Source organism: Phacochoerus africanus, chromosome 10 (genome assembly GCF_016906955.1).
Source record: "Phacochoerus africanus isolate WHEZ1 chromosome 10, ROS_Pafr_v1, whole genome shotgun sequence".
In the NCBI taxonomy this organism is placed as follows: Eukaryota; Metazoa; Chordata; class Mammalia; order Artiodactyla; family Suidae; genus Phacochoerus; species Phacochoerus africanus.
Genome location: NC_062553.1, coordinates 67,734,141 through 67,746,517, shown reverse-complemented (window position 1 = coordinate 67,746,517; position 12,377 = coordinate 67,734,141). Strand labels below are relative to the sequence as shown.

The 12,377-nt window shown below is 43.9% G+C and overlaps 1 protein-coding gene across 2 annotated transcripts in view; it reads right to left on the bottom strand.

Annotated features, from left to right (window-relative positions):
* SLC4A4 (solute carrier family 4 member 4) overlaps positions 1-12,377 on the bottom strand; it is a 342,726-nt gene that overhangs the window by 285,477 nt on the left and 44,872 nt on the right. For both annotated transcript variants that reach the window (XM_047798372.1, XM_047798373.1), the window contains exon 2: positions 11,054-11,127. In XM_047798372.1, the coding sequence (XP_047654328.1) occupies positions 11,054-11,126 (73 nt within the window). In that variant the 5' untranslated portion in view covers position 11,127. The remainder of the gene's footprint in view (positions 1-11,053; positions 11,128-12,377) is intronic.

The window sequence follows — 12,377 nt, the reverse complement described above, 5'->3', positions numbered from 1 at the left end:
TAGACAATGCTAGACCGAGCCTAATTGGCCCTCAGTTAGCTGCTTCAGTCATTATTCAGGGCTTACTGTGCAACAGAGGCAACACCTTCCATAACCTCAGTCCCCCCCTCACCTGGCCCAGAAGCAAGTGCCATGCCATGTCCACCCCACTCTGGGAGGGGCCCCCTGGAGCTGTCATGCTGTGAGTGCCAACCTCCAAGCTCCAGGATGTCCTCTTACTTGACTGCACAGAAGAGAGTGGAACCAACAGGTCCGGGAGAACCAGTGCCAGGCAAGGTGGTGCTAAGGGTGAAGGGGAGCCAACCCGACAGGGAGAGATGAACCTGCCATTCATCCTGACAGCCTGGAACTCCCGAAAGAGCTAGAGAATTTGAATGTGCAGTGCACATGCAGCCGGACAAAATCCACCTGGGAGCCCAACACAGAGAGAATTGACAGTTCCCATTCTCCCTCACGGTCACCATTTGCACAACTGAATGGGAAGCAGGGCGGGGAGGGAGAAAACAATGGCTAATCCAATGGTCACTGATAACTGGATTTGCAATTGCAGCCAGAGAAGCAGCTTAGACAGACACGTAAATGCACACATTCACACTCTCATTCTAACCACATTGTCCATCTCCAACTCTATTTTGGCCTCCCTTTTAGCACTGGTCTAAGCCCTGGCTGGGCAATAGGAAGAGGAGTCTTTAGTCGCTATAGACAAAATAATCTACCGCAGGGTTAATGCACTCACGGCTAATCAGGTTTCAAAAGTCTAACATGAGTTCACCTAATCCCCTCCTCTCACATACCTGTAGAGAGGGAAATGACACATGGAGAATGGGGCTGAAACAATGACCAAGAACGAGAAAAAGTGCTACGAGAGGCTTAAATTAGCCTGGTTAATCCCAATCCCAGAATCTTCATGACTATGGTTTTCCACAGGCAGCCAGGAAAGAGAAGGATGACAGTCACCAACACAGCAGTACATAACCACACTTCTTGAGCTGAAATGACCTTAAACATCACCTGATTCAACCTCTTCATTTACCAGCAAAGCAACGAAAGCCAAAGAGTTAGTGTACAAGTAATGATGCAGAAGGTGGGTCTCTTGTTGCTCCTGGTTATGTGAGGTTTCCTTTCCCATGTTCCCACTGCCTTGGTACCAGCCCCTTCTCCCTACGCCCCACTTTCCACAGTCTGCAAAGCACAGCCAAGAAAAAAAAAGAAAATTAAGTCTTTCAGGTTAGCAATTCCCTAGAAGACAAAAAAGGGCTTGGGAATTCTCTGGAAATGTTTCTGTCTTATAATCACAGCATAACAAGTTTAAATCCACAACCCTTATACCATAAACTTCCCCAGAATATGAAACTGTTCAGCAGTGACAACTGTCCACCCACTGGGGTCATGCAAACAATGAGGCCAGCCAGGCTTCTGTCTTCTTTCTCCCTCATCTTTTCATAAGCTCTTTTATTCTTCACCTTTTAATTCCTCTCTGTTCAGTTCTTCCTGCTTCCTATGCTTCCAGGCCCTTCTTCTAGCTCTCATCCATCTCCCTTTCTAAATCCCTCTCCTGCTTCAGAGGAACCAGATCTCATTCACACTTTTGTGGAATAAGCACTGCCCTGAGAACATCAAGAAGCCCGGCTCCTTGTCCTAGTTATTGGAGATTGTTAGTGTTGCTGCAGGCAAATCACTCTCAGGGATCATTTCTCCACCATAAAGTGAGTACATTGAGCTACACTTTCTCTACGGTCCTCTCTAACTGTAAAAATTCTATACTAATCCTAAGAATTTTAATTGGTTAAGTGTAATGGAGCACATAGAGGGAAAGGCTAAACATTTTCTACTTTTTCTCAAAGTCCCTTCCCAACAACTTACGAGGATAGCTTTCTCTCTGGGCACACTTCGATCTACTCCCATTTGACTCTGTCTCAACCATGCCATCCACATGGCTAACGAAAGCCACCAATCACCTTCTTCTGCCAAATCCACTGGTTACTTTTCAATTGTCATTGCCTTGACTCCAGGCAGCATTCAGCCCTGTCAATCATTGGCTCCTTATTGAAAATGCTCTTCTCTTGGCCTCAGAAACACCCTTTTCTTGGTTTTCCTCCAACTTCTACCATTGCTCCTTCTCAGTCTCCAAAGGCTGGCATAGCAGAGCCCAGTCCAGCCCGCTTCTCACTCGATTCTCTCCCCTTGGTGATGTCATCCATTCCTATGGCTTTATATGCTGGCTTCCTCCCTGGGATTCCCAAACGCATGTCTTCATCCCCGCCCTCCTCTGTAGCTCCAGCTTGTGTAGCTGGTGGCACCTGCTCTAGAGTTCTCCCTGGATATCTCACAGGCACCCCCCACACTCAGAAAACTGGACTACTGTCCTCCTACACTACTCTGTCTCTAGTGCTCCCCATCATACAAATGGCACATAAGTATCCCACCTTGCTCCTGGCAGAAATCCAGAAGCAACCACCCCCACCCACCCATCTGGCCATCAGCGAGTTCTGGCAATTCAACCCATCTTTTTTGTCCCCACCCCACTCAAACCCCAAATTAGCTCTCAGCTGAATCTTAGCAAGAGTCTCCTCTCTTTTATCTTTGCCCTCTTGGGATGGTCTCTCCACCCATCAGCAAAAGAGATCTTTTATAAAGTGCAAATTCTGTGTTGTCACTGCCCTGCTTACAATCTTCTGCAATGGCTCCCTCATGCACACTCAATAAAAGGCTCAGTCTTGGAGTTCCCCCTCGTGGCTCAGCGGAAACTAATCTGACTAGCATTCATGAGGACGTGGGTTCGATCCCTGGCCCTGCTCAGTGGGTTAAGGATCTGGCATTGCCATGAGCTGTGGTGTAGGTCGAAGACACGGCTCAGATCCCACAGCTGTGGTACAGGGCAGCAGCTCTAGCTCCGATTTGACCCCTAGCCTGGGAACCTCCATACACCGCTGGTGCAGTCCTAAAAAGACTAAATAAATAAATAAACAAACAAATAAAAAAGGCTAAATCTTTAGCATAGCATAAAAGGTGATAAATTATCTGGGTTCCATCCCCTTCAGGCCACTCTGTCCCTCTTCACATGGCCCAACCACACAGGCCTTATTTTCACTTCTCAAACAGGTCTGCCTCCTTCACACACGACCTGCCTAGGAGGCACCCCTCATTCCTGACCCAGCAGATCCTCTTCACCCTTTAGATCCCAAGTTAATGCCACTCTGTGGGAATTACATACCTTAGTCTCCCATGTAAACTCACCCATGTACATGACACACTCTCTAAATTATCGTCTCAACCAACCCTGTGTCCTTCAATAATGACTGGCTTATCTGACCGTGCATTAATCGTGGCCCTAACTGGAATGCATCATCATTTTCAGTGATGTGTGTGAGCCTGGAAAAGCCACATAGGAGCACTTATATCTGCAACTGTTCTTACCATTTCGATAAGCTTGAAGAGGAAATTAATGAAAGCACTGTCCATCAGTTATAGTTAATAAGAAGGGTTAACATAGATATAAATCAACTAATTTGTGGATTACCAGAGAGTACTAGCTTTAGTCTGTGAGCGTTCTGCAGTCACAGCAAGCGCTGGTGAGAAAGTGTTAAGCATAAAGATAAATTACATGCAAGGAATATATCCAAGGAAAATAACATCTTAAATTTATAAGGCTCATCCTGAGGATTTCAAATGAATTTACTTATACCCCTAGCAAAACTAGGAGCGAGGGAAGCATCCAGGCTGTTTCTTTATATGAAAAACTGAAACTCAGAAACTAAGGAATTTGTCCATGGCTTACTGCAAACATCAAAGTATTTTTCTGGTATTATCCAAGAATCCTTAGGGCATCTCTAGTATGTAGACAAGAAGATGGGTTATCAACTGCACTGCACGAAGGAAATGTAACCACACAAACATAACTGGCCTCGTATCACCCAGAAAAGCAGGGCAGAGCCAAGAACGGAAATAGGTCCTAAGACGCCTGCTTCTCCACCACGTTCTGTAACCCATGGCACAGACTGAACAAAAGGACCATAACCATCAGATTTTGACTGAATTTGCCAAATTCATGCATCCAATGGATTTGATTGTGAGCTTTCATTCTACATCCAAGACGTCTTCATTTTTCAGCAGGGATAGAATTAGTTGTTGAAAAAGGAATAATTAACTGGAGGGCAGGGTGGTGATTTAACTAATCTGTAAATGTGTGATTCTGGCCATCTGAAGCCAATGTGTTAGCCAAAGTTACGAGAATTCAAACTCTCATTTTTAATTCCAGAAGTTTTGGCCTTGTGAAAGTTACTGAGGGTCCCACCAAGAAAAAAAGTCAGTAAAATCATGTCCCGAGAGAGTTTAAAGCAGTCTGTTCTTCTCTGAAAGTCGACAGAGGATCAAGAGAGGTCAGCATGTTGGACACAGCCCTTAGAATAGCTGCCTTCTAATTCTAACCCCATGGAAAAGTGAAACAATTCACCAGGTCTAAAAGCTTTTGCAGCTATTGGGGAAGGAGGTTATTCGAGTGGCCTCTACTGTTGAGTCAAGGATGTCACCCGCCACCCTCCCACCTTCCCTTTTAGCCCACCTGGCAATCAGCAACTTCAGGGACGTAATATTTGGAACCTCCCGTGAATTCCTATCATGGCAGGCTCGAACCTCAGTGCCCTGAGGATATCAGCCAATAAAAGAAAAGAAAACAAAGCCAAACCAAACCCCACCAGCCTGCTCATCACAGCAGCAAGGGAGCCTCAAGTGAGCTTTATTCGCTTGTATTCTATTCTTGCTCTACTCTCCCTGGCAGTCCCAGTTTTCAATTCCCCCAATGACTCTGAATATTGTTATGATAAAAAGGGGGGAACTACTTAGCTCAGGTTTGAGTACTTAGTATTATTTCTACACTATTGCATAATCTCACTTAATTGGCACCTACATTACATAACAGCCAGTAGGGAACAGAATCATTCTAGTCTATGCTGCAGGGTTGGTGGTGGGGGTGGGGGGTGTTAATATATGTTTAAATAGTTTACATATATAATAGATCCTTGAATCCTCCTCATGGATAGGAAAACACCACATACTTAAACCTGTTTTCCAAAAGAACCAACTTTGCAAGCTTTATCAGACAAGGGACAGATAAGATGGGAAAACACCACACACTTAAACCTGTCTTCCAAGAGAACCAACTTTGCAAGCTTTACCCCGTAGGGATTAGAGTTAGTATGCCTCTTCCTGGAAAAGGAGACAACTTCACAAACTACTGGCAAGTGAATCAGAGGAGTCTAACCATGAAAATCAGATCTCGCGCCCAGAGCCTCAAGGGAACCAGAATGAGCCCCAAGAGAAGTTGGCAGAGGGCTTAGGAAAGTTCCCTGGACTTTGCCATTTTGCCTTTTCCGATAAGAGAAGCCATTGGTAACTGCGCTTAGGAGGCCAAGGGATACATGTTGGTAAACATGAATGAGGCAAATAAACATTTTGGTCAGTTAGAATTTCTGGAATGATAATCATCATGGAAAATGATTGGTGAGGCTGAATCAATCCGAAAGCAAAAGAAGAGCGAGCAGTATGGCATAAAAAGCCCTCCTGTTCCTAAGGCCAGGTGCGGCAGCAACGCTTCTTTCTGCGAACTATTCAAAGAGCTTTCGGGTGAATGGCAGGTTCTAGGACTCTCATTGTACAGAACTGAGAAATGACACTCCCAACTCGAAGTTTCGCCCTTCCCTTAAGCAATGCTTCAGCAGCAGAGTAAGTTTTAAACATTGATTCCCAAAGGGATGCTTGGCCACTCTGCTTTAACGACACATGAGGAACACAAACGATGGAGATAATCAGCATGAAACAACATGGCTCAAAAATACAAGTCAATCCAAAACTTTGAAAAAGAAACTCAACGCTAGACAAAATTGCTCCAAGTGTATTATTTCAGAATTTCTGGAGCACGGTAAAACACAACTCAAGTACCGAGTTCAATTTTTACGTGTCTTGCCATAAAAGGATGTAGATCCCAGGGACAGAAAGTGGCTTCCAGAGGCTTTGGCCCACACTCTGCTACCAGGGAATTCTCCACAACTGGAAAACTCAGGGAAGGGACCTCCGAGTCCAGTTTTCAAAACCCATGGAATTACCATCCAATTTCCTTAAAGCTCAAGAAATCTATCCACAACTATTTAACCTCACTGACAGAGCAGGGGGTGGCAGACAGGGCTGCCTCTGGAGGGCTTTCAGCTGAGGCCTCGAGGACAGAGGCAGGAGCTGGGAAATGTCTGCGTCTGGGTGGCCTCCACCTGTTCTGGGAAACCCAAGTTGCTTTTCAAGCAGCATCCCTTAAACACCTCACCAAAATTCCATCAAACTGGCCAATGCGTGGATACACTGTTTCTTTTAAGAAGTCTTTTCCTTCAGCAATATTTGCCCAAGTATTTCCTCTGTACACACTGTTTCTGAGCAATCAGAGTCAACAGGAGAGCAGTGAGCAAAATGCAACTGAACACTGATACTCAAGGCTCAGAACCGGGGCTGGCTGGGACTAGGCCCCTCCCTTCCCATCGATAAGTTTTCATTCACTCCTTCTGGGCAATTATGTTTTGGACCATTTTAATTATTTACAAATATCTACCGAGGCCCTGCTTCCTTTTTTTTAGAATATGATCTCCTCTAATACACATAAATATATCATCTTAATATCCTCTAGTGGAAAGTAGGGTTAAGTCATTATGATTTCAAGTCTGTAAAATGTTGAGATCCTGACCTCCAAAGACAGAAGCCACCATTTCATCCTTCGGTCTCTCTTTCAAAATACAGAGCAGAAAAAGGAAAAAGTATAAGGCGGAGGTGTTTTAGGGGCTTCTTTTTCTTATCAACATAAATGACAGAAAAACATTCATGATCTCTGCAAAACCAAAGAGGAGTAGTAGCAAGGATGGCCTCATTAGCAACTACATCATCATCTGACTAAGAGAGCCAAGTTTCTAACTCAAAATTTAAACAAGGATTTTTTTCGAGGATTTCATAAAGTAACTCTATACATGTTTCCTTTAGTCTACCTATACATTCATTTATTCACTCTTTTACCAAATATTTAGGGAATCTACTTGGTCCCAAACCCTGTCCTACTTTTACACTTTTATTTCCCTAAAAATAATCTTCCTGCAAGTTCTGAGCCTTTTCAACAGTTCTCCCGTAATGTCCCCCGGTAGACATGGGAATCTGTAGAGTTATTCTTCCCTCTGGACAGACTGGAGCACACTTCCTTTTGGACTTGGTTTTGAATGGAAGAGGAAAACCACCACAATATATCCTAATACCTTTCGGAGCACCCACCAAACTCCAGAAACAGAAACCGGGTTCAGCCAATATTGTCTTGCTGTACTGTAGCTTCCTGAGTTGCTGGTGAGGCCTGATGTTAAGAAAAGGCCCCTCCTGATGAAGTCAGAGTTGCCAAGGCCTCCTGGGGAGTTACCTAGCCCTGCGGAGCCAGGCCTTATCTCAAAGGATAAGGTGGAGTTTGCTCTTTTTCCCTATTACAAAATATGAGACCATTAAGTAATCTGTTTATATCATACAGATCCCCAAATCCTGGCTGACTTTTTAAAAGATGAAATAGCTATAGGAAAAAGCTACCTAGGACTCTCTCTTCCTGTCTCAACCTTGGGTCACCCAACAAAATTGGCTAATTTCCTCTAAGTGTGTCTGCAATGAATCCGTTGTCTTGTCCCTTGTGGTCGGCATTTCTGGGTCACTCTGGTAACACTGATTTGTCATCTATGGACCAATTCTGTGGAAATGCCTGGGCTGGAGCTGGAGCCTTTTTTGGTACAGAAACAAGTATGACATCAGAAATGCTAAAAGTTTTTAAGTCCATCCACAGTAACCACTCTATGCCAAAAATGTTAGCTTTACAAAACATCCTATAAGGTAACCGAAGACAGAACAGACACAACAGCCTCTTTTTATTTGAAAGATTAAAACTGACACCAGGTTTCCTTTCTCAAGAGTATCTCTTTAAACCATTAACACAAATGCACATCAGGCAAATTGTGTGAAAATGAGCTTTAGGTCTTTAAATATATCCCACATAGATAAGTTCATTATTTCAACAGAAGAGGACTCCTCTTCTGACTCAATCTATCCTTAGTGAGTTTTGCAGCTGATGGCTTTCTACTGAGTTTTGAAAATGTGGATGAAGTGTCATGCCACCCACTGAAAGTAAAGTTGAACCAGGTGAACTGAGGGTGTGGCTGGAAATCTTGATGTCTTTCCCCTCCTCAGAACTATAGCTTGGAAAGAACTGGGAGCGAGCATCAAGCTCTTCCTGCCTTCAGGTGGAACTGAATCCAATCACCCCAAATGGAGTGACCTTAAGAAGAATTTTAAAAGCATAAACATTTCAGAGTAACCAGAGTTACCAGAGGTCACCCTAATAATCGTTGAATGGGAGTGTATCTCATTTGCGCAAATTACTTTTAAAAACAAAGTTTTATCTGAAGTTTACTTTTGCCAAGGGTGCTGCAATATACTTCAGCTATGTTTACTAGAGGCAAGAGAAATAATGACTTGGATAAAAGGAAACGTGTTTGGTAACAGAAATGTTAGGTAGTCTAGCTCCTTGCTCTTTGAATTTCTGATCCTTAAAACTGGTGCGCTTACATCTGCCATAAATGCACCAGAAACTCCGCTGTTTCAGAACAAAAATAACAGCCTGCTTTCCTTCAAATACACTCTGCTCTGTGCAACTAAAAATATGAGACAGACTCGTGTCCTTGAGGAAAACATTCCCACTCAAAATCCTGATTAGAGGTCCTGACTGTCAAGTCATCTGTGTCTTCATTCTCAGCCACTGGGACCACGGATAAGCCATCAAACCCATCTCCATTTCAAATTCTTTACACTTTCACCTGAGCTACTATAAAATTTAAGGGCTACCATCCCCAATGCATGAAGCCAGGCGAGAACATGGGAAGGTCAACTGAGAGGGCACTGAATTAAAAACATCATAAGCACACAGTGTCATAAACTACAGCTTCATGACTTGTAGTGCAAAAAGCCCACACTCAGGGATGTTCTCCACCAAAAATGACATCATAAGCAACCATCCTACAGGGCCTCCGGATTCCACAACAGGCAACTGAGCGAAATACGCCTTGAAAGAAAGGTAACCAATCCAAGCTCCAATCAACATGAAAGATAATCATTAAAATACAAGTCTTACCAGAATAAGAAAACACACAAACCCCATGTAGCAAATTAAATCATCACCAAGTCAAACAATTTTACAGATATTCCTACCACTTGTTGTCTTTTTTGTCTCTCCTTAAAGAAACCCAGCTGCAGATTTGCATGCTGTTCCGTACACTGTTGCCTTAATTCTGCGCTTGAAAATCAAGGGAAAAACTTCAGGAAATAAACTTCTTAGTCAAAGCCTTAGGAAACCCGTGTACAATATGCCATTGCAGTAGAGCGCTGTCAATCCTACAAACCTTACAAACTCAAGAAGTGATTTACATCTCCTGTGAACTTAGCTAGAAGGTTATTCTCAAGGAATGAACACACACACACACACACACACACTGAATTTTCTGTTTTTTAATTGTCCTGGAAGTAGAGGATATTTACTCAATCCTACAATATTTCTTATATTCATATGCTACAACTTTAAGATTCTTATCTCCCCTTTGATAGTGGGACAGTGACGGAGTCACCACAATGGAGACTTGACATCCTGGGCTACAAGAATCTTAAGACAAATATTTTACTACTTTGCTTTCACTAACTTGACACTTTCCCACAGGCATGTTGTTAAAGTGCAAGGAACCCATAAAACAATATGAAAGAAAATACTGTGGTTTCCTTTTCCCTAAGAAACGTAAGCATCAAATTCTTATTAGTCAGTCTCAAGAGCATGCATGCTGGAAGTGGGGCAGTGGGGGGCAAGGGGCGGGGGTGGGGGGGACCAACCCTCCAAGGCTGCAGGGTCAGAAGAAACTTACTAAGGTAACATTATGGCCACACTCTTCACACTATTCCAGGTGGCATAAGAGCATCACTGGCCTGGGACCCAGTGTTTCTTCTGGTAGAAGAGTCCCTCCAGAACACACAGTACCCACCCTCTCCCACCCAACCCCACCACCAAGACTTTGGTGGGCATTAAATATTTATCAAATGGCACCAGTCAGACGAGAATTTCCAATATCCATCTAAATTCTTTCCTGGGTAATTTTAAAGCATAGAATTTAGGACATAGTTTATCAGTAAGTTTTATTAAACTTTTTGAGTACTGTCCAGAACCTGTGACAGTATTTTTAAAACTGTCATAAATACTAGTCATACCTTGTATATCTGCGATACCTTCACATCATTATTTTAATAACGATTCAAGAGGCCCTGCCTTCTCACTATCAAATAAAGAATATCATTCCTACATTACTGATAAATTGAGAGACAAGAGGAGAGAAGGCACACAAAAGCCCCACAGCACCAGCTAAAATTTAACTCTTACTTGGTTTTTAACCAGCACAGGGGATCCATAGCAAAAGAAGTCCCAGAGGTTTTTTTTTTTATGTTAAAAAGTGCTTGTCCATCTTTTCCGAACTGAGACGCATCCATAATTACCACTCTTTATCCTGCAGCAATGGTATCATTCTCTCTCTAACATCTGTTTCTCTACCCTGCAGGCTATGCGAGAGCATACTAGAAGATACTGCCAAATACATTTATATAAATCTAGGAGCTTCCTTAAATTAGTCAGTGGAAGGTGGTTAATATTATCTGGCAAAACAGTTATTTTTCACAGAGAGGCACCACTAACACAGGCACCTGCTTCCAAGTAAGACCCTTTCTGTTGCGGTCGTTCATCAGGCAGGACCACACTGATTCAGACGCTGACTTTTCTGACCCAGAGAAGTTCTTAGAATTACTTTCTGTGCGCAAGCAAAATGTGGAGATTAACGAAGCACCACCAGAAAGCTCTGGCTTTTAACTTCAAAATGCTAAGATCTATGAAATGTATGATGAGTGCGACTGCGTACCAAGACACGTGGATAGGAACGAACGTACACTTCCCCGGACCCAGCAAGCTCACCTTCTACTTCTTCTTCATCACACACATGCTTAAGGAAGGAAGCCCCTCTGTCCAGGACAGCTTCATCCTCCATCCTATAGTAATAAAAAAGAAAGAAAGAATGCTCAGACTTCTCCTGGAGTGAGCCACTGGTCACAGCCCAGCTTCTGGGCAGGTGAGCCTGCAAGCTGCTGCTGCTCATGGTGGCGGGGCAGAGTCTCTCTTCCTCCGGCATCTGCTGCTTCTCCTTCACTCCTTCAGTTCCTCTCACGGGGGGCTTGAGAACACGCCGGTCCCACATAGCTTCAGTCCTAACCTTGACAGGGCACCCCCAGGGACAGGTGAGAGAGGATCATCTCAGTCCTGTAGGCTGGGGTTTGGGGCGTTCTCCCCTGTGGGTTCTGCCCCCAGAAAAAGATGAAAAGAAAAAAAAAAATACCAAGAGAGGAAGTTTGATGTGCCTGGAGCGCTCGTGATGATCGTTTGTGGAAATCCAGCTTCAGTGCTCAGCTCCTTAAACACCCACTGCATAAAAATGTATACCCTCGCGCACACACACGCACACGTGCATGCCCACCCACATGCAGAAAGCGCCGGGGAGTCAGGCTAGTGCACGGTGGGAGCTCAGCTTCCAGCCAGCCTCTTAATACCAGCACAGCCCAGTATTCTCTGTTGAGTGGCAAGCTTTGAGTCACATGTTGGCCTTACGGAAATCTGACATCTGAGGATTAACCAGCAACACGGCTTCGGCAACAGGCACATCTATATGCCACCCATTCATTCATTTTCCACATTCTTATCACACGTCTCTCTCTATGTAGAGCTGTCCTGTTAACTCTTCCCTGAAGGGCACCAGGTCCCTCATTTTGTAGCCACATTCTGCGGTCCGCCTGTCTCCTTACATAATAGGATCTACTCTGCAATTTCATATGCTAAATAAGACCTCAGAATCCATCCAAGAAATGACAGTGTTTGTACGGCCTCCCGATGCCAAACACGTCTGTAGTTTATAGAATGAGTTAAGGTCGATTTCCATATTCTGTGACTCCTTTTCAGTGCAGCAACTTTGACATACAGAATTCCACGAAGGCTATTTATAGCGAAAGCAGCAAGAAATCCCGAATTGCTCAAATGCTGCTTGTGTCGTACGGGTCTCAAAACAAAGAACTTTCTCTGGGGACAGCTGCTCGATGTCATACCATACATGAGCTCTGCCAAAGAACCAAATGTTCACGCTGCATTCGACTCATCCAATTATTCGCTCAGGTACTGAATACTTTGGGTCTCTTTTCCACACTGCCTGTGTAACTTATTCTTGTGCTTCCCATATTTGTTAGAATCTATG